Source organism: Anneissia japonica, unplaced genomic scaffold, assembly GCF_011630105.1.
Source record: "Anneissia japonica isolate Jap-2015-1 unplaced genomic scaffold, ASM1163010v1 scaffold287714_len2871179_cov188, whole genome shotgun sequence".
Taxonomy (NCBI): Eukaryota; Metazoa; Echinodermata; class Crinoidea; order Comatulida; family Comatulidae; genus Anneissia; species Anneissia japonica.
In genome coordinates, this window is record NW_022755542.1 from 563,373 (window position 1) to 586,733 (window position 23,361).

The 23,361-nt window shown below is 35.0% G+C and overlaps 1 protein-coding gene across 1 annotated transcript; it reads right to left on the reverse strand.

The window, feature by feature from the left end:
- Positions 1–1,912: 1,912 nt before the first annotated feature.
- Positions 1,913–22,281, reverse strand: LOC117123611 (fibronectin type 3 and ankyrin repeat domains protein 1-like). Its single transcript, XM_033269605.1, has 8 exons — positions 22,147–22,281; positions 20,085–20,250; positions 6,770–6,894; positions 6,269–6,428; positions 5,261–5,492; positions 4,529–4,672; positions 4,260–4,382; positions 1,913–2,512 (listed from the first exon to the last, which is right to left on the reverse strand). Exons 1-8 carry the CDS (start codon positions 22,151–22,153, stop codon positions 2,453–2,455), a joined length of 1,017 nt encoding a protein of 338 aa, XP_033125496.1. The 5' UTR covers positions 22,154–22,281; the 3' UTR covers positions 1,913–2,452.
- Positions 22,282–23,361: the final 1,080 nt, after the last annotated feature.

Below are 23,361 nucleotides of genomic sequence, written 5' to 3' on the forward strand. Positions count from 1 at the left end.
AAAATAATATAATTTGTAGAAAAAAACTAGAAATTTCTTTTTGCCTAAGAAACAGTCTGGAATATAACAGACTAGAATACCTGTACTTATCTACTTAAAGCAATATAATACCCTGGCCAGTATTTCAATTTTTTAAACAAGAGGAATAATTTCATATAGGCCTGGATGCAATATAATATAAACGTAATATAATATTATATTCGTGTTAAGTATGCTGTTACAGAATCTTATAACATTTAGTATTTGTATCCATTTTGTATTTTATTCTGCTGAAATTATAAAATATGGCAGTGGCAAAACAGGGGGAAAGTTCCCAGTCTGCCCCTTATGCCTGATAAAATTAAACCTTAATAAATTAAATTCAAACCTTGAAATGCTCATTTAAAAGGATCAAATAAGTTACAAACTTCGAAGAAGAATTCAGCTTTCACTATTTAAAATTTGTTTACTACAAAAAGCCTTAAAGTGGTTAGCAGCAAATTTAAGGGTTTACGCATGCAAAGTATATTGGAAAGGTAGTATTATTTGAATCCGTTAATATTTCATTTCAATATCTCCTTGTTTAAATGTTAACATTAACTTTCGTGTGAGTTTTGATTGAAAATTTAAAGGATATAAGCCTGTTTCTCACGAGAGACCTAGTATCCGGATCGGGAGCTAACCATTATGGGGCACATCTCCTATCCGCACAAGGGCACACATTGGCACTAACACCAGACGCGTAACAGGGGGCTTGGGTCAGAGTGGGTATTTATTTTCCCGGTTAGTAATTTACCATACCCACCCCACCTCACTCCCCATATAGAAAACAATACGACATAGGGCTTATCTTAATTATAATATAGGCCACACATGTGTGTTTGAAACTAAATATAGGCCTAAGCATTTTCATCATGGTTCTATTTATTACAAACATATTCTTTCACCATCAATACACATTGAGGCCCTTCTTTTAGGTTAAAACGATCTATCTTAAATTTGTCTTTCTTGAGTTTTGGGACTATTATGTGTTTAAATAACTTAAAAGGATAAACCTAAAAAAGCCCTAAAAAATGCGCACAAAATTTTTTTGTGTTTTTAATTCTAATTTTGTCGCAATTGATGGAAACTCCCTAAAATGTGCAATTTTTGGGGCCGAGGAAATTGGCCTACCGTAACAAGAAATGCACGCAAACAATTTGAGAATTTTAGGCACTTTCAGAGGATGCATTTGTCAAGTGGTGCGGAAAGATTTTCCAAAGATGGATATTTTCCTTAATTGTCCCCCGGTGTTTTTAATTCTAATTTCGTTGGAATTGATCAAAACTCCCTAAAATGTGCAATTTTTAAAGGAAATTGGCCCATGTTAACAAGAAATGCGTGCGGAGTGCGAAATTTGAGGTTTTTAGGCACTTTCAGGGGATGAAAAGGGCATTTATAAAGGGGTGGGGAAGATTTTTCAAAGATAGATATTTTCCCCTTGTCCCCAGTGGTTACGCCATTGGGTAGCATAGATCAAAGGAGTTATGACAGTTTTTGAAGTGGAGACGGGGTTGCAGGGTGTTGTGAGTCTGGTCATTATGATATCTTCATTTTTATTCTTGTATTTATTTTTCTCTTCTCTTTTTCTTTCCTTTTCTTTTCCACTTCTTTCTCTTTCCCTCCCTCTCCCCTCTTTCTTTTCTCTTATTACCCAGTCTGGTATGACAGCTTGGTCAGCCCGGTAAAAACCGTCAAGGGAGGGGCAGTTTCCCCCCCCCCCCCCCCCCCCCCCCGACACTGGCTAACACGCCAATCATCCCCCCAATGAAAAATATTTTTCTACGGCACTGGCAATACACAATGCCTCTTGGAATGTAGTGAGATTCTGATAATAAAGAAAATCGTGTATCCTGTAAAAGGTGAAGAATAGGATGTATATACCATACTTAAATATACATTTAAATAATAACATTTATTATTCATACATTTTAGCTCAACTGACTGCTCAGAATATACATACTCATCTACTTATAAGTACATTATCTACTTAGCAATACCAACCATCATCCAAAAGCAATAAAATTTTACCCTTATAATTTACTGTTACAGAATTATCAGGTTTGTGAACAGATTTTTAAAAATTAGGCTTAGAGTAACAGCACTTATAATTATGTATTGTTATATTTTTTACTTACATATTCCATTATCTAAATGGTGGGCTTTTTACAATCGAATGCAAATTTAAATAAAATAAAAGATATTAAAAGGCATCTTTGAAAAATATTGTAGAAATAAGCAGAACTATGGACGGATGAATCAATCAATAAGTCTTTCGATCAATGAAATTGACAATTGGAAGGATTCAATTATATAATTATTCATACAAAAATTGCATACATTTCTTAAAATACAGTAGTATTTAACAAGGTGTAACAAGTTATTTTATCTAAATATAAAGCTTTTTCATTTCACCATTCACCATCATAAAACTTTACCTTGCATCGCCCTGACCAGTCTTTGCTTCAATTTCTTCAAAGAATTTGATGACCCTCTGAAAAAAAGAAGCCACAGAAAGAAAAAATAATTAGCTTTAAAAACAATAATATTTCTTCATTTTATATATTTATATTTCTTTTAAATCTATCAAGACAACATGAAACCTTGAGTGGAAAGCTGATCATTTGGAACCTTAAATGCTCTAAAATTACAACGGCAATTTGGGTTATTATTTACTGTGGCCTTCACGCTTTGATGAGCACAAAACCACCGTCCACCCGTCTTCCCGTCCCGTTGCGTAAAGTGCCTACTAAGTGCCTTGATGAGACTTAGAGAGTGGACAGCTCAAATGTTCTCTTAATCTTTTCTGAAAGTCCTTTAATGTATGGTATCCCAACTGTTCCTCCTGTTTATTTGTGATTGGTCTGTATTTATGTTTATTATTCATATTGTGCTGTATTTTTTCATGTCCATGCATGGTAGTGATACTGTTTAGGCGCTGATTTAATTTCTCTAATTTTGTCTTTCCCTATCTTCGATGAAATAATTACCGAATTACAATCTTTTTATATGTAGCAATCGGTGATGAAGGTATCTTGAAGCGCCCATCACTGATTGCAACATAAAATGAGTATAATGGGAGTTATAATTAAAATATTGATTTGTAATATGTGGCTTTTCTACAGTCTTTTGTATGCATGTTACCATCTACGGTGACTGTTGTTAGCGTGCCAAGGAATGGGATGGCAATATTCACATGTTAATTTGATGCTATTAGTGTTGTCAGAGATTAACATGTTTATGGACACCATTCCTCGGCATGCTGTTAATAGTCACTGTAGGCTGGTGGCCAGTTCCAATCTTTTGAAATAAGCAGCAGGCCAACATAAATTGTATACTTTACACTTTTTCAAGGACAGCCCTACCCATTCTATTTTATAGCAGTGGATTTTAAATAGAAGGGGACTTTCACAAATATGGGAAAAGGAGCAGAGGTAAGAAAATTTATGATTATGGCACCTCTCAATTTTCGGAAATGGCATTCTCTCAGACTTACATTTGAATATAATGTTCTTTTCTTCTCCATTTGATTTTATAATTTTGAAAAAAAAACTTGCACTTTAGGTACCCCTACACCTAGCACAAAAAAATCATGTACTAAGTCTGAAGTTTAAAAAAATGCCAGCGCTAGAAATTCTGACGAGGAGTCTGATACCACCAATAAACATTCAACAATGGACAACATATCCAGGAAGCAGAATCTTTCATCTTCAAGGTACCTAACTGTATTATTATTCCAAAATTACTCCAATTTACTAACAGTCAAAATTTTAAGCCCTTTGTTTTGTTTTTTCCAGGGCTGTGAGCTATTTCAATTAAACTTTCCAGAACCTTGTTTAGACCTATTATACTTACTACTACACTACGCTAGGAGCGTGTGGCGCATTGCTTGAGTCCTTGGGCACCCAGGAGTATAAATGAGTACCTGGTAGTTTAAAACACAAAAAATACCTGATTACAGCTGCAACATTATGGAATTCTCCCAAGGGACCTGAGTATGTGTTCCATATGTGCTTGATGCAATGACCGGGTGTAATAATGCTAAGCGCAAAGAGATCTCTACAATAGGTGCTATATAAGTCGACAATTATTATAAAACTTGCAGAGGTGACCCAATATGTCCGCCATAAGAACATAAGGTTAGATGAAAATTTTCATCTTAAGCAAAATTTCAATGGCTAAGGAATGTGAAGGCTACCATCTAAGTGTCACACAAAAATGAAAAAATGTTTTATACTCACCTTTCGGTCAAATGAGTGAGCCATATGAATAGCCGTCTTGCCTTGGTCATTTTTTATGTGCATGTCAGCCCCACGAGACACAAGCAGTTCTACTAGTGCTTGGTGGCCATTCAGTGTTGCATTCTTTTCAAAAGAAACATTTAAAAACACAATTAGAAACATCAAAGCATAATTGTAAAATAAAATTATTTAAAAGTAGTTAATTCTAAAGGCATTTATGTTTATTCAGGTAATTAATTATAACTTTTATCTTTTGTTTCTTTTCTTACCATCAAGGCTGTCTTTCCATCACTATCTCTTGCATTGGCATCTGCCCCGTCATTTAATAGCACCCTAGCAACTTCTGCATTACCACCCATCGTTGCACAGCGAATTAATGGTGTCCACCCTGATACAGACTCTTTTGCAGACACCTACAATAAATAAATAATAAATTTTAATCTATCAATCACAAGAAGTTATATAATATTTAAAGACTGATATCATTTTAATCATAAATACAATTTAAATAAATGGGTATAAGCTACTTGGCTGTGTGCTATTTTAATGGTTTCTTCTATTAATTTAAAGCATGGGCAAAAGTTCATGGGGAAATTGTTATATAGTATTTTGAGAAAAAAAATAAAATCATAAAATAAAAGCATAGATTTTTTTTTTTTTTTTTTAAATTGACAAAATCCTCATCCTCCCACTCATCACTTTCCTCATTATCATCATTCTTATCCACCATATCACCATCATCATAATCCTTCATCAATATTTTCCTCTTTATCATCATCTTCCTCATGCTTTTCCTCATTGACATCATCTCCATTCTCTTCTTTTCCTTATCACCATTACCACCACCATCCCTATCATCTGCTTTATCATCAACACCATCTTTCTTCCACTATCATCATCTTACTTTATACAAATACTCATCATCACCTCCACCACCCCCTTCCTCATCCTATTCCTATAAAAAAAGAAGGAAAGAAAATAGAAAATAAACTAGATCTTACATCAGCTCCATCTCTGATCATCCACCGGAGAAGTTCTGTATTTCCGCCATCGACTGCCCAATGGATAGCTGTAGATCCGCCTTTGTCTGCTGTTGTCCACTTGGCGCCATTCTGCCGCAGGATCTTAACGACGTCAAGGTGACCAGCGAAGCATGTTAGCATCAACGCATCTTTACCACTGGTTGTTTGAGCATTCACATCAGCTCCATAGTCTATTAACACTTTTACAATTCTAAATCAAATAATAGATTAAAACAGTAAATAATTTAAACAGGACTGTGAGTACTAGATGTCAAACTGTGGCTTAATAGTGGTTAAGATGTTTGCAATCATGAATTGGTTTTCTTGTACTCTGCTCTCTAAGCCTCTGGTTTATAGAGCAAGATAGCATCACATCTGAAGGTGTGTTTGCAATCGATTAATTTTAGTTAAACTAACCCTGATTTTTCTGATTGGAGAAAACAGCCTGATTATTTTCCTGAGTGTGGTTTACTGGGTTTTACTATGCAACTTGGGTCATTCTAGCAATATTTTCATTGGATTTTTTTTATTAAGTTACCAGGTACATGATTCAATTTTTAATAGTGCACCATCTTTCAAAAGACATATATTGTAAGCTGCTCTGTTTGATACACAATATGGCTTATAAATGTGCAAAGACACTCTTCAGAAAAGAGATATGGATTCCCAGTGTACTGGCAACTTCAATACTAAATAGTTATTTCTAGTGGGCTACTATTGTGTTGAATTGGGCAGCTTACCATTTGGAAAAGAGCAACAGATTCTCCCTAAGTGCATTGGCAAATTTAAAACCAGAAGCACCACATGCACTAGAATTAAGTCTTTTGACTTCCATTGTGTGTTTCACACAAACGTAATCCAAGAAAAATTACTGTAGAAAATTGAATACAATGGTCATACGATATCACACAGCCTTAATAGAAACTCTTACAAAAATGAAAAAAAATTGGTTTTTTTAATGGATAAGAAAATTATTACAAAACATACTCTTTGTGTCCTTTCTGTGCAGCATTCATGAGGGGTGTGAATCCAAACTTGTCTGGTGTATCAACCCAAACTTCACCTGTCTCCAATACCTCAATTATCCGGTCAATGTCGACGGTCAACATGATGGCTCTATGAAGGTGATCAGCGGTCAACGGCTCCTCTGCATTATGAAAATCAATAAAGTAATATTATTGGCAATATCTATGTTTAAACTTGGGTTGACACTAGATTAACTTTACAGTAACATTACCTTGACCAATTTGTGCAGCTGTTTGCATTTGGATTAATATACACAGTTGATATATCAAGACACTGGCAAAATATTATTGATAACACTCGTTTGAATGCATGACCATACTGCCCTGATTGGAAATATAGTACACTATTACAGCCTGCAGTCAATGTAAAGATGTTTAATAAATTTGAATTGATATGCTGCTCATTGTTTCAATGCAAATTAAATGAAAACACAAATTTCTTGGAATATACTGTATAACTTACTAGTAGTGGAGACTGTAACAGTGGGGCTAAGTTCGCTGGGTCCATGGTCGTTGGTAACACGTAGCCGGTAACGGTAAACCGAGGTTGGCTCCAGGGACTCAATCACATAACGTTTTGCATAGCCTCTGAAAAATTAAAAATATACTGTTTGTTTCAACTTTCATCAGATATTTAGAATATAAGCATATAGGTAACACTAGATCTAAACTTTTCAGGAAAATAAAGTTATTTATAGTCTCTTGTTGTAACTAGTGTTAATTTACCAGTTTATATGGTGTTGCCCTAATCATCGGGTACAAAATCTGTCCGCCGGACCTTTTTTTCCCCTGACCAATTTTGGCGTGACAGGCCTACTACAGTAATATTGCAAAAATTACTATGAGTCACACTACCTGTAGAAATTTTAGGGACAATAAAACTATCAAAAATTTCCCCACTGGGTGATTAGTAAACCACAGAATTTGCAATGTGCTCTAGGACAGTATTTTGTTTAGAATATATCCTACAGTTGAACTTCTTACTGTAGTAGGCCCCAACAGAAATTGTAACACTTGAACCAACATCTGTACATCTTTCCCACACTTGTGCTACCAAGATGGAACATTGCGGCACTTCCCAGTGGAAACATTTAAAGAGTACCCTAAAGGTTTTACAGTACTTTAACGACATGAACCTGAAGGCTATTGACTTTTAAAGAGTATAAATCAAACTTAAAACTGACCAATCAGGAAGTCCCCCAAACACAATTGTGCACTCAGTCGTTTTTTTAAGACCTTAGTAACATTTTCCAAAGGGCAATGCTTATCATCATGTTCTATTAAAATGACTAATCATCCTGAATCAAGTTTAATATGTTGAAACTCTAGAAAGAAATTAAAGTAAATGTGTATGGTAATAATAAAGTACAAAAACCTTTTACACTATTGCCTTATAAATATTCAGCATGTATAAAAGCACTTTAAATTGTCATTGTAAATAAAGAGATTAATAAAAGCTGAAGGAATCTGCCAGGGTTCCAAGGACAAAAACTAGAGAAAGGGAAAAAAAAATTTTTGTGAAGAAAAAAAAGAAAATATTCAGAAAAAAAAAATTTCAGATATTTTTCAGTAAGCCATAAAAAACTTATTATTCCTTTTGGTCCAGAACAGATGGTTGGCCTTTCTGGCAGAGGAGTGGACCTTACTGTAAAGCAGGGGGGAAGCCGAGGTCCCCGACAAGGAAGCCGATGCCCCCGACGAGGGGTCAGATTTCCCCAACAAAAGCAATGTGGGCATGGTCAAGCTTCGATTAAAAGGTTTCAAAAGTGGTCCAGGAGGCGAAGCCCCCAAAAATTTTAACAATATAGGGATTTCAAAGGCTTATTTAATCGATTTTAGAGTCTACTAATATGTAGAAAATACATATAATTTTTTTTTCTCCCCGACGAATTGTGCATTTTCTCCCTGACGGGGGTGCCAGCACTCCCCGACGGGGGGCTGTGGGCCCCCTCCCTCTGGCGCCACCCCTGCTGAAAGGTCCTGTGTCACTGAATGGGGCTGTCTGTCCATCTATCTTCATTTCCTGGGGAATATCCCTGTTGACTAGATAAAATCTTTGTACTAATGCACAATTATTATGCAAGACCTACTGTAACTCTTGAGGGTGGGGAAATAAAACACATAAGGAACAAAAATGTGACTGGCTTCAAACTCGAACCCTAAATATTCGGATTTTAAGCGGTACTACAGTATTCCACATGCTTCCATTGATATGGAGGACTAACAAACCTATTAACTGTTTGATCTGAATTGAAGTATTATTTCACAAAAAAATGTTGAATTTCTCTAGGCTATCAGATGACTGTTATTCTAACCCACTCAGCTGCTTTGTATAAATCACTTAGCACATAATGTCACAACACAAGTTTCATATGGTCAAACTGATCTGACAAACTACTCAACTGACCCACAAAAATTTAGTACTAATTAAAAAAAAATAAATCAACCTCCACAATAATTTTGTCATAGCAAAGCATGCTGTAGTATGATGATCATTCTGTATATAATAACAACACTTTTTAAATACCGTATTTATTCGAATAAACGCCCCAGGGCACTTATTGTTGAGAAGGGTTTTTAAGGGAGCGTTTATTCAAGGGAGGGGTATTTTTTTTTTTTTTGTGTAAATAGACATGTATACTAATTTCACTGTAAATGTGGAACCACATATTAACTAAACATAAATACCGTCAAAATGAGTTATTATGGTCATAAATACTGTGATCCCAAGCAGGTCAGAAAAAAGTGTAATAGTAGAACATTAATCAAATGTGTTGAGAATGATGTCGTTTCCATTAGATTTGTCTAGTCATTTGGGTGGAGAAAGGGGCGTATATTCCAAATGAGGTTTTAGATGGGGGAGGGGGCGCCTATTTGCAGGGGCATCTATTCAAAGCGGGGGCATTTATTAAAATAAATATGGCATTGTTGAAAATTACACAGTGGTGGTTACAAATGGAAGTAAAAGAAAAGGAACATAAATGACATTAATATTTTAAAAATCATTAAAAATACTAATACTACAGATACAGTATACCTGTATATTTACACAATATAATAATTGAAAAATGACAAAAAAAAACCCCTGTTGGAGAATAATTATAAGAAAATGAAGTTTTTAATAACTGCTCATCTAAATGTATAAATTAACCTTTCATTAGCACCTTAGTTTATGCTGTATGTTTAAACATATCAGTATAATTATAATGTTTATATTCTTTGTTTTCCATTTAATTTCTCTTTTAAATAATCAACAGTTATCATGCTCACACAGTATGTACTGTCTTTGTTCCATTTTCTATCATGTTTCAATGGTATTTCAATTGAAAATCGAACCTTGTGGAAATCCATTACTTATGTACTAAATGAGTCATCCTGAATAAAAGAACACTGAATTGAAAACTGTTAAACTTGACTAATATTTACAAGGTAGAGACATTAATGCATACTTTGCAACAATGACATTGCAGCACTTCATATTAAGTCAACTACTATTAGTTCCACAAGATAGCTATATTTAACATTTATGTGTACTTTGCAAAATAATCACATTCACATGTATGTAAGCTAACATTGTTCAATTCCCTTAATGTTCATTACGACAGATTCCACTAAAGTACAAATTGCTAAAGGGTCTAAAACGGCGGATGAAAGTTCAAATGATAGTTGAAACTTGATCACTATGCTATGCACTCAGACACAAAATTCAAGATTTATTTATCATTCATAAAAAGGAATTTTTGTTGATGGCTATAATTGGTGGACATATGAAACATATCTTTATATTTGCCAATTAGAGAACAAAATCTTTATTGTTCAAAGCGGCAATCCTTTTACTATTGCAACACAAAAAATGTACCAATTGAGTTTGTATGCCGAGAGAAAATCTTCTCATCTTGGTTTTTTTTTTTGAATGATTATGTACAAAGGACCAGATTATCATCCATTCTGTCATACATACTAAAATGTGCCAAAACAAAGTTGTGACACATATTTAAAATAATTATTAATCTAACGCCTAAATTTTTAAGAAATACAGTATGAATGCTATTTCTGCTAATTGTATGTTACTTTGTCAGAAGACAGAAAAATGTATGCAAGGGCAATAATTATATACCTAGCAATGTGTATGCACAGCAACGGTCAATGATCACATAGCGATAGGCAAAAAATGATATTATGAATGTCAATAATGCAATGTGGCAACAAGCTTGTGAAGTTTATAACAATTATTATTTTGTTTACCCAGACATAGGAAGAGATTGATTGTAACAGGAGTTAAAAATAGGGAACATCATTCTAAACCTTAATCCCTCATACACTTAAAAACACACTGGGGAGCGACAAATTTACGACTATGTTCCTGCCAATTAAATGTACATAGTATCAAACTATAACTTTTGAGTTCACAGAAAATAAATCATTCTTCCAGCATGATCATATATTTAATGCACAAGTAACCTAGCTATGTCAACTGTTTTAATTGAATTGATTACTTTAACCTTGGTCTAAAAACTTGAAGTTCAACAGAAGTACTGAATATTTCTCCCACACTCTCTGGTCACACAATAACTTTAATAGTTTTGATTAGAAACTGTTCCAAAGCCCTTTATAGCAAGATATTATTTGTTATAGCTCAAGTAAATTTAGTTGTCTGGTTGTAATAATCAACTCTACCTCTGTCTAAGAACGTTCAAATTTTGACAACTTATTTGCGATGAATTGTTAGAAAGCCATGGGAGAACTCCCTTCTATAGTCTTTAGATCCACTTAATGCGATGAAGGGTCGTTTACCGAGAGTAAGTATCTCTTTAAGAATTATTTAACCATAGGCATGTAGCCAAAAGACATACAGTAGGTTAATGCTTTTGAACCATCAACATATTGTAGGGTTGAATCTGTAGTTCACATTGCCTATCTAGTGTATACAGTATATTTCCGCAGGGCCAACATGGGCAACGATTCTCCAAAACTATAGCTGGACGAAATACATTGAATTATCATAATATAGAAGAGTATTACATTATTTGGTGTACATAGGCTTTAAATTTGGAAATCAAGTATCCATCTTATATTATATATTACAAAAACCCTGCACAGACACCTACAAATTTGTTGTTGTGCTTAATTTATTAATTTGAATTCTTGTGATAACTCTTAAAAATAATCTTTAATAATCGCCACAAAGAGAGGTGATAAAATTAGAAATGAATTGACACTTTCCACCTCATAATAATATATTAATAATAATAACCTTTATCTTAAGTTAATTATGGATAATCGTTACTTTGTAGAAAATCATATCCATTATTATATTTATTATATATTTACTCTGTTTATTTAAAGCTAGTCACAAGCTCTTTTTATTAAAATTAAGTTTACACACGTAATAATATTAGACCATGTACCTCCACTTCAAGATACTGGTATGAACACCATTACATCTAGTAAATATAATAGAGCCTACATAATACAAGCTAGTAGCAATAACACATCTTGTCTTTCATCTAAGACATGTTGATCGTGGGAGGTCAATAGAAAATAGTGAGTGATGAATAAATAAAATTCCTAAAATAGTAAATATAAATACAGTAGATACTACAGTATAAAAGATGGTAGCATTTTAAACACATCTGCTCTTTCACAAGACATGTTGATCATGGGAGGTCAATAGAAAAAAGTGAGTGATGAATAAATAAAATTCCTAAAATAGTAAATATAATACAGTACATACTAAAAGATGATAGTAATTTCACATATCTGGTATTTCATAAGACATGTTGATCGTGGGAGGTCAATAGAAAAAAGTGAGTGATGAATAAATAAAATTCCTAAAATAGTAAATATAACATATAATAAAGATGGTAGTAATTTCACATATCTGGTCTTTCACAAAACACGTTGATCGTGGGAGGTCAACAGAAAAAAGTGAGTGATGAATAAATAAAATTCCTAAAATAAAGGTGCCTAGAATATAGTAGTAAAATTGGGAAAACCTTTAAAAAACCCAACTGCTCATTTCAAAATCTATAGCCGCAATCGCACTGGATTTAAAAAAGGGAAGATTTTACCAAGACCATGGGTACATTCAAATCGGTAAATCTTCCTGTCGATCGCACTTGGATTAATCGACATAGTTAGTTTCACCACCATCCATGGTTAAACTAACCGAGTCGTAAAAATAAACTATTAGGGGTATTAAATTGTGATGTTTACTTCCGCTTCATCTCCGATCGATCATGTGCAAAACAATCAAAAGTGTGCAACATTTCGTTTATTGAATAGAATACAAACATACCCAATAACAAGAGCAAACAATGGTAGACAAAGAAAAGAAAGGAAAGGTAAAATCAACCATGCTGCAATAAAGCAAGCAGTAGAAGAAAGAATAAGAAATTTTAGTAAATAGTAAGCCATCTCAAAAAAGCGTGCGAAAAATATTTATCAACGTTGTGTCTGACGTGTGATTTTGGGTCACAGCCCATGCGCAACTCGGAGAAGGTCATTCAGTGAGGTGACTCTGGGAAGTTTACCCGAGTTCGCATTGGACTTTCCTGCTTGGTAAAACTAGCCTAGTTTAGTTTTCCCAGGGCAAACTAACCACGCAACTAGGGTAAGTTTCCTGAGAGGTGAAACTTCCTGTGCTGTTCGCACTGGATTATTCAAAAGCTAGATTAAAATGCTATTTGTGCCACCCACCAAGTATCTTTGGCTTGAAAACCCCTGGTTTTTTTACAGCCCGACATTCATCATCTGTAAAAAGTAATATTAAAAGTTAAAACTGAGGAAAAAGTGGTATAAAAGCAGTCTATAAAGGTTTTATGAAGCACACTGGAAACATTTGGGTGTGGCCCTAAGTGTTAAATTACAAATGTACTTTGCCCTCTGACCCATTTTATGCCCCCCCCCCACCTTCCCCTTGTTTTAGCTTCACAAGCCTACAATACCCAGATTTATTATACTCCTGGAACAGAAAAAGGCATATTGCCTTTCTCAGGAATATAGGAAAAATGTACAACTGGGATTTGAACCATTATTCTTTAAGGTAGAACTGTACAGCAACTGATCACAAAGGAATATAAGCAAAGACTACAGTAACATTGAATCCATTGGCAAGATTTTTTTTTCCATTCTAATTTTCTGTTGACAGCTACAAAAGTAATTCACACTATTGAGTTGCATGTTTCAAGTATATTTTTAGCTCAACACATGCAGAAGGTATATATAATGTACTGTAGGTCAAATTGATATAGGGCAGGTAAGGAAGAGTAAGAATGGAGATAAGCAGTGTTAAACCACTCTCTGTCAATATTGACAAGTGTGATTTTGAAAGACATGCTATTAGTTTAAAAGATGGAAATAAACACACTGTATAGCCTACTGAAATTTGACAGTATAGCAAAGTAGATTTCAATAAATATTAAAATGATTCTTTGAGCTCCAAACTGAATGAAGCAAATCACATTTGAGATGCTCATATTTCAATTAATAAATTACAATTACTGTAGCACACTGAACACTGCTTGTTCTTAATTATACAGTAAATCAATTAATATAAATATTTTTAAAGCATATTTAGAATATGAGCATTCAAGCTATTCCCAGGTCAGCTGGTATTCAGGAATCCTCTATTGAAAAACATTTCTGGGAGGGGAAAAGAAGGGATTAGGGACAAGTTCTCCAAATTGGACAACCATAACCCCCCTCCTCTCAATCATTCAAACCTTAAAGAGGTCGTTAACTAAAAATAATTATTTGCCAATCCAAACAAGGTTATTGTGATTTGCAATCCCTAATATTATGGTCTAAAAGCACAATTTTTGGAAAATCCCAAATCATACCTCAGTCGCCCCATAAACCAACAAGGGACTGACAGAGACTCTGGATGGCCCTTGGTCCAGACCCTGCGGTCAGATTGTTGGACCCACTGTCAGCAGTTGCTGGAGCCATCACTGTCCATCTATATTAATACCCAAATTTGGTAACCAATTATAAATTTTGAACCAGTATCCGTATTGGAATCGGGCAACAAGCAAATGTACTAAAAGAAAGTCATCCATGTTTTCATCAATACTGGCAACCACTTGAACTCTAGCATCCATTCATATTGACTAGCATTTGATGTGATATCTGCCAAGTTTCCTAATGTGCTTTAAGTTGATGTTTTTGCTACAGGGGCAAGACTTATAAGAGCCTTGCACCTGTTCATGCCTCCTTGATAGGTTACTTGCATAAAACATGGTGAAATTAATGAAAATTAATGTAACTTGGCAATTCCTTTTCACAAGACAAACATACACACATGATGCTTGAGAGAGTCCATGAAATTATTACGAGGCTTAGGGTGTAGAGTTGATTTTGGACTAGTGTAATGAAGGGGAGCAAAAGGTGTCTGAATGCGTGGTCTAATAATTATTGCCAAAGGCTACCGGGCCCAGGGGAAAAGTCTTTAGAAATAGTGTATGCTACATGGTATCGACTAAAGGAATTACAGTATCGGGCAAATTTAAGCTGTTCTAAGACACTTTACTGACATACAGAATGCATTCCACAAAGAATTATTGTTTTTTAATTGTTTTGGTAAGGCAAATTACCTGTATGTCTGATGGGCTTAAGTCCCACCACTAAGCTACCAAAAATGCAAAAAAATAATACTGTATATTAAACCGATGCTCAATAATATCCATCAATTTCGATAGTTGAGTAGAGTGTTTGTGAATTCAAAAATTATAACCAGTGACAACAAAATAAGTCTTTTGATCTTGCGGACTAGCTGATTAATGGCTTAGCTATTATTAAGTAGTACTAGGTAATACTTAAGGAGAGTACTCAAGAATAAGCCGCACATAGCCGTTAATCAACTACAAATCAAAAAGATATTCCTAGTTTGAAGGATACTGTATCCAGTGGTGTAAACTTGCCACAAAGTCTCTAATTTATTGATTTTTCCTAGTATTAGATAATTTTGGAGAGTGCCACCAGCATTTGTTTATGTTGACAAACTTGTTAATTTGGAAACCCAGAAAGAGTATAGTATGGAACGCCATGCAAATATGTTAATATGGAACGCCATTGGTGCAAAAATTTTTTTTTTTTTTTTTAAGAGTTGTCACTGATTAAGACAAAATTTATGAACTGGAATCCAGTCTACCAGGGGCAGTGCAAACAGGAATCCGTTGGCAAACCCTGGACCTACATCACAGAAGATTATCATTTAGTCAAGAGAACACTGCTTTGAATTCATTCTTAGAGTCTAAACATCAAGGTTCATCGGAAATCTTAATATTTGCTCTGTCGGGAATCTTAGACCTTTTGTTAAGAACTCGCTTACAGTGCTGCCACTACTTAAGTTTGTCAGACTCAAAAGTATTAGACAACTTGCAATCACTAGTGTTTACACTATTAAATCTAATTCCATGAAGAATACAACGTGATGACACTCATGCAACAGATTGTTTTTAATGACGATCCATTTAGACTGCCACCGACAATCAGCAGACAGCGTCACGTCGTCTAGTGCTCACATGGAGCGGAGTTCTATTCTTTCGTGTGACGGTCGTATGGCCGTTGTGCAAAGCAAGTGCCAGGCTTAACAGACAATGCAAAAAAAATATTACACCGAAAATTTTCCTAAATTTACCATACAAAAGAAAGCTGCTTTTTAGGAGTTTTGAACTCCTGGGAGGTATTGTGAGGATAGGTTATTGAAGTAATTAATAAATACCTGCATACAAAATACCAACACCAACTCACAACTTGTATAAATGATTGTATGCTCTGATAAGAACCAGGAAATTATGTCAAACAAACAAAAGTCCATGTTATGATGACTTTTCATGTATTTCTATGGTTACCAGAATCTAGCAATTGTTACTAAAAATGTATTTTCCTTTACTTTTATTGTTGTTTGACCTAATTTGACCTAAAGTTTTGGGGAAAGTTAGCAAACTTTTATAAATTATTTATTTCCATGGTAACCAGATAAACAACTAGACAGGCTATAATAAATACATTCAACCATTAAATTTACTTTGTGATTGAACCTTTGTAAAGGAAATTATGAATGGAACAGAAAACTAAGTTAACAATACATTTCCATGGTAACTGGATAAATAACTCAATAACTTGCTGTAAAGATACTGTTAAAGGCAAGACTTTTTTTATACCTTGTATGGCCAACCCACTGTCCACCAATAATGATTTCAAATAAAAATAAAATTAGCCCACCAGCTGCCACAAAAAATGGAGATTTCAAAAATATAATTTTTTCTTTATTTTCATTACTTGAAATCTCCAAAAATAAGATATGTATATTTTTTCCTAATTACCGGTATATAAATTAAAAGCATTTAACAATCCCATTGCTACACTGTTCACATTCGCCAATAAAATTTGTTTTTCTCCTCCGTCTTGATGTTTTTGGCGAACTTATTTGCTAAATAAGAAAATTTTTATTTTTATTTTTTTTCACCCTCCTCTGACAACAATTTTTAAAATAGGTTTGAGAAACAAGGTACTGTATGATAAAAGTCTTGTCTGAGCCTGTAAGCCTAACTACAAAGAATGAGCAAATGAATTAAAACAATATAAATATTGCATTGGATAATTATTTTGTGTACAGTATATACACAGGCCTATTTACACATTAAGACGAAGTGAAGTAAACTTCAAAAAGATATACCGTAATACTGGAAGCCTTGTTTACACTGTAGGTGTTGGGAAAAAGTAATAGCTGGGCATATTATTTTCAATTTGTAAAAAATGCTCTTTGTTCATTAGTGAAATTGAAAAATGAGTATTTAGTCACTGAGCAGTAAAAGACACAGGATATCAAGTAAACAAGAAATATTTACCCGTTATTTAGAAAGTAAACCAAGTCGCTCATGGTGTAATTAATGCCAACACGAGTCTGTTATTAATTATATTGCATACTGCTAGTGACAACAATGTTTGCAGTTAATGAGGTTTGTATTCTTAGTGTATAGAGTTTGTTTGAATGAAATTAATTTTCAACACGTAGTAGTTTAATATAGTTGAAAGGCTGTAATTCAAGGCTTTAATTAAAACACACTTTTTTTCTGTCAAGTCATGACAACCAACTTACTTGGTTATTTATCTCGATCATTGATTGAAATCAATAGGTTACAATTCAATATGTGACTCATGGACTTGCATTTTCGTATCACTGATTAAGTCACTTGTTGATCAGGTTTTGTAAAACAGTTACAGTATTAGATCAATATCCTAACTTTGCAATCTATACTGGAAAAGCATGTTTATTAATTTTTGCTTCTTATTCTGTATCAAGATATGTGCTAATTACATCTTAAATTTAGACTAATATATAATCTAACTTCGGAATCTATATGCCAAAAAGGAATGTACTTAGTCTTCTTTGTTTCACAAAAAAGACTAAGTACAAACTACTACAGTAATCAATGAATTCTCAAGCCAAGTCTATGTGGTTGACCACCAACTGACATTGGACAATCAATCATGAAGGACATAACACCATTCTGGTTTAGGAAAGGGATGTCTGAGAACATACTACATCTAATGCTACTTCAACAAAACATAAATTAAAAGATTAATAAAACAAAATGTGTACAATGTATTTCAATACATCATTAAACTTTGATGCATCAGCCTACTGTACCTTAATAATGGTATATTGTCACTTAAAAACTCAGGAAAGAAGCATAACAAAATTAAATAGAACGTTAATTGCTTATTGAAAAGAACCACATGTCATCAAAATTCAGTAAGTCATAGATTAAGAAGAAAATAAAATTCAGTTTTCAGAGATTTAAACTACAGCCATTTTACTACAAAAAAGTCCCTAAATCCTTTTTAAAAAGTGTATTGCCAAGATAGGAACGGTAAATATTTCAATGCCTGTTACTATTTCTGGCTCTCATTTATTTAAAAGATTAGTAAATTATAAAATGATATACAAATTAAGTAATGTAGTCTCAATTATTTTTTATATTTCAAATTTGTATTAAATTTACAGATTTAGAGGCAGATCATAAAGAGAAAACAGAATGAGCATGACTCTGGCTCTAATCTGTTATCAAGTCAAACAAAATAAATTTTTGAGGGGCTTAATAAAATGTGTATGATGCTTCATGCTCTATCATTATGTATAGGCCTTACCTAATTTTAGCCCTATGATTACAATTTACCCAACCAAAGTCCAGGGTGATAGTCGGCAACGAACCCCATTAATTGGTCTGGACCAGCTGTGGCTCAAGAAATTTGCTGAAAGTTTGTCCAACATGTCTGACAGGGAGTCCAAACAATGGGGTCGACTAGAGCCTCTGTCAGGATCCCAGGATAAAAATCGTTGGTAGGGTTCACAGGGAGAGTATTTTTATGGCTTATTAAGGCGACCTTGTTGTGGCACGGGACGACAGATGTCCCGGCTTGTCTTTCCACCCGCTGGCGCTCCAACTGATTTAGACTCATAGCAAAAAAAAAAATCCAAATGTCACAGTTACTTGAGAAACACAACCATTTTTGTGGCTTCATGATCAACCAATTAGTAGAATACCATAATAATAATAAATACCACTGGACTACCGCTCTGTTACATTAAGTTAAGAGTAGTTCTTTAGTAATTAACGTTTTTAATCAGCAGGTGTGTTTACTCAACCTGAGTCAACAAAAAGAAAATAACTGTGCCAATTAATCAACTATAGCAGAATTTATTTCAAATTAACCAATTAGAATCATATATTTATATTAATTTCAGTGTAAAGAATAATAATTATTTGGGACCCTTCAAGGTCTTTAACAAGGGCTACTGGGGATGGAGTGGAGAGCTGATGACTTTGCACCCTTAAAAACCTGTATTTGCATTGGGCTTTCTTTGTTTAACTTTCTTTTGAGACCTGGACTATGAAGAGCGACTTGAATGGTACTTGCACGTGCCAGATAGGGAGCTTTCGATTTGTGCAACGACGCGACGCTCACTCACTCATGAGTGAGCATCCTACATGGCGTCAAACTTTCTCTGCATGCGTAGAATTGGCTAAATTGCATTCCAGAATCTACTCGATGAAGTGACCTCATCGTACTCGCATGCGCAGATGACTTTTAATGACGTCACTACGTTCTACTTCCTCCTGTCGTCGTGCAATCGAAAGCTCAATACTAAGAGCCTCAGAACTTAAACTGCAGAAACCACCCTACTTGAGCCAAATATACAATGGAATCCCACCCATATCCACCACCCTTGCTGCAAGAGCCCATTCTGCTGGTCATTGTTTCCGTGCAAAAGACCAAGCGTGTATTCAACTCAAGGGCTTAGCCAGCATGCCGTCCGACCGTCTTTTGGACGGCTAACAATTATTTAGGATGGCCACTTTTACCATGACGGCTTGGCCTACTCAGCTCGGCTAGCCTAGTTGTGCCTGGTCTACCTTTAGCAAATTCTTTGTATTTCGAATCTATCAAATGTTGCATTAAAGTAAAGCATATTTTGGACAGCCTATTTCGTTTTTCTTGCTAAACCCCTGATTCAACCTACAGTGTATGGCGTATCCTAAAAAACGGACCTGGTAGCCACCCTCTTACCTACCCCGACACCATCACAAGGGATACCGGCCCACCACTTGAATACCTTGGCAACGAAATGTCAGACCCAAACAACTGGAGCATCAGAAGTACTCGGTTGCGGCCAAAGGGTAATTAAGGTAAGGTACTATAAGTACTGTGACTTTAGTTAATATTAACCCAATACCTCTAAATGTGAACAGTGAAGAAATCAGACTCACGTGTAGACGTTTCCCCATCCACCTGTTTTATCTTCTTCTTGAATTGTGAACCTCAGACGGCCATCACCCTTAGTGACCGTGTCTGCAGTTGCTGCCTTGTCCCAGTACAGCTCAATACTATGGTGGGTCACCTTCCCCACAACAGGGGGCTCAGGCCTAGGTGGTGCTGCAGAAATAATTCAAATGTACTGCTGATTATGGACAATAATGAAAGCTTGATCGTAAAAAAGATTTTATATCGTAGGCCTACATCATTTTTGTTGTAGGCATACACTTTACTTTAAGTAATACATACACTTTTACTATATACTACGCCAAAGATCAACCCCCTTGGGTTAATCCGCCTCTTTTTGAACTGACAATTTAATTGAATGCAGTCTCCCTTAATTTGATGAGAGGCCGGCCTCTATTTTAATACTTTTATATATTGGTATATTTTGTGTCTTAATGTTTTTGTATGTCAACTCATTTAGCCTTGCGTGCTCCCAGTTTTGGGACACTGTTCTGGGCTCTTTATTTGCTTCCTGTATTGTTTTTATGCAATAAAGTGATTTTATATATATATAAAGAAATATTAGGCATTGGCAGATTCTCAAGTTAGTAAAATGCATTTTTCAGTAACCAAGTCTTCAAATATCCCTATGTAAATACAAAATTTCCGTAGCAGCACCTAATAATTTGTGTGCAAAATATGGGTTGCTTAAATTACAGGTACCGGTACAAGATAATAACAGTTGTTTATCAGTAATCTGACAAGTATGAATGGTCTAGGGACAATGTAACCAAAGTTGATGGAAAAGTCATTTGTTTTAGACTTTAGACCTACTTATTTATGGGTCTACACCTATGATAAATTCCTATAGTATTTTTGTCTATTTCCGTACGACAATAATTAGGTAAAATTTCCGTAGCAAATATGGACGTTCCATAGTACTTGAGACATCTGTATTATTGTATGTCTGCCAAAATACTATAATAATTAATGTTGGTTATTTTTTCAGCCGTACAGGTAATGCATACCAATTGATCTATAGTAAATAATTTATTCTGAGTAAAGCCACATTTACACTAGACACGATTACGACACAACAACAACGCGATACAGATGTGCGCAGTGTTGAAGAATACAAACTACGCGATGATATGTCATCGTCGTATCGTAATCGTGTCTAGTGTAAATGTGGCTTAAAAAAGATTTTAGGTCAAGGCCTAATTTTTGGCAAAATATGCATGGAAATTGGCCATACTGTAAAGTTTTTTAACTGCGCAGATGATACCTAAAAAATCAGCTCAAATTAGGAAAATAGGTGCATGGAATTGTAATTGCTGCATAATTAATACATAATATTTGGTTAAACTTAAAGCCTAATTTTCAGCCAATGCGTGGAAAAATCGGCTTTTATTTTCTGAAATGTGAGGACGGATTCCTAGGCCAGACTTTTGCGCGGAGGATATATTCCTAGCGCAGGTCTTACTATACAGTCTCTACAGTCTAGGTCCCTAGGCTATATATTATATATAGCCTATCTAGCCAGATGTAGCTCAAGTCAATATTATTATTGATTATATTTTATATTCACCTATCCCAGGGCCTAGCCTAGCTATTGACTGTATTGTAGCTAATACTTCATAGGCCTAGGCTAAGCCTACCTAGGCCTAGGTTTGAGCCTAGTAGAGGAGGTCTATGGTAGGCTAGGCTAGGGGTAGGGCCTAGCCTAGGCCCTAAACTAGCCTAACATTAAGAAAATTACGAGGCTGAAGTTTAAGGTTAGAATTGTTAGAGTAGAATACGAAAAATATCTGAAGTACATTAGCGCCGAAGTGATCCATGAAAATGGATCGGGGTGAACGTGCCTGCCTAGGCCTAGCTAGGCCTTTTCTCCTATTGTTCAGCCAGGCTAGGTAGGCGGGCTTAACACAGACTAGGCCTGCATAGTACAGTGATACACATCGTCATGGCTAGCGTTTAGCTCTTGCCTGGGGCTTGGTTGGTCAAGAGAAATAATAATGACAATCATAACATTTCAGAAAATCGAAGTTAAATGTATAGGATATAACTTACCCGACATGCGTTAACCAAAATCTGTAGAATATCTAGTGCTGAAAAAGTGAGTTACTCTCGAACAGTAAAGTAGGACAATTCGCTATCCAGCACCGTGGTAACCGCGTCCAGCGATGAATGACATCTCATCCCACTCAAAACAGGGAACCACCACCACACACTGAGTACCATTCTTCGAGGTCATGAATATTAAGCATGGATGTTTGAATATTCAGCACTTTTAATTGTTTGGCGGGATATTTGATAAAAATACTGGATTCATTCATTTTATTTCATTCAAAAAAGTATATTGTGTTGAGCTAAATAACATTAATAAATTAAAGTATGACATATTATTAAATCTTTTCACCTCCCAATTCGAGACTGTTCTACCTACCTTGGTCTACTTTGATACCAAGACTTCTGAAGCCGAAGCTTGTCCCTCAATTGTACATATGGGGAAAAGGCTTCAGCGGGTGACGACGCCATGCTTTTCCAAACGGGATTTAAATTGATTTAACGTTTCTGCCTCAATCACATGACTTGGTAAATTATTCCAGATGTTGCACACAGCATTTGTAAAAAAATTTCTGACGCATCCTCAAATTTGAACGAGGTATAGAATAGGCCTAATAATTTTTAATTTATCTCCTCTAGTTATATGATCGTTAAAAAGATATTAGAAAGTAACGGACCCAGGACGCTGCCCTGAGGAATAGGCCTACCACTGTAACCAACTGAGTTTCTATTTAGTTTCATTGTTGGGACAGTTGGGACCTACACTCAGTTTGGATGGTCTCTCTCAGAACAATTAAGGTCTCACTCAGGGTTAGGTCTCGCGTTCCCAAAAATAAACTAAATGGAGACTAAATCTGGATCTAAACAGAATTTTGAGAATAATTGAATCAAACTAGTGGTGGAGATGTATAGCCAGTGTTGCTTGCCTTCCAACCCAGTGTCATGGGTTTAAACTCCGTGACAGCACAGGATTTCCCCACCCCTAACAAACGTCTCCACTCCCTCGTAATGATAGGCCTAAATAAAGCATCACATTATTTTGTTTATTTAAGAGAGCTACCCGACTTTTAGGACACGCCGGAAGAGTTCCTTCTATGGTTTAAGTTTAAAAAAAAAGAAAGAAAAGGATCACCTGCATGTAGGCCTAATAACCAATTCAGTATGAATCTCATATAAATTACACTTAATTATATACGGTAAACAATCGTATTTGATCAT

What these genes read in the sequence shown, in the direction of transcription:
- LOC117123611 (XM_033269605.1), bottom strand. An exon ending in TGTTACAGTCTCCACTACTA is followed by an intron (nt 6,429 to 6,769) that starts GTAAGTTATACA and finishes TTCATAATGCAG; the next exon opens with AGGAGCCGTTGACCGCTGAT. An exon ending in GCACAGAAAGGACACAAAGA is followed by an intron (nt 5,493 to 6,268) that starts GTATGTTTTGTA and finishes TATTTGATTTAG; the next exon opens with AATTGTAAAAGTGTTAATAG.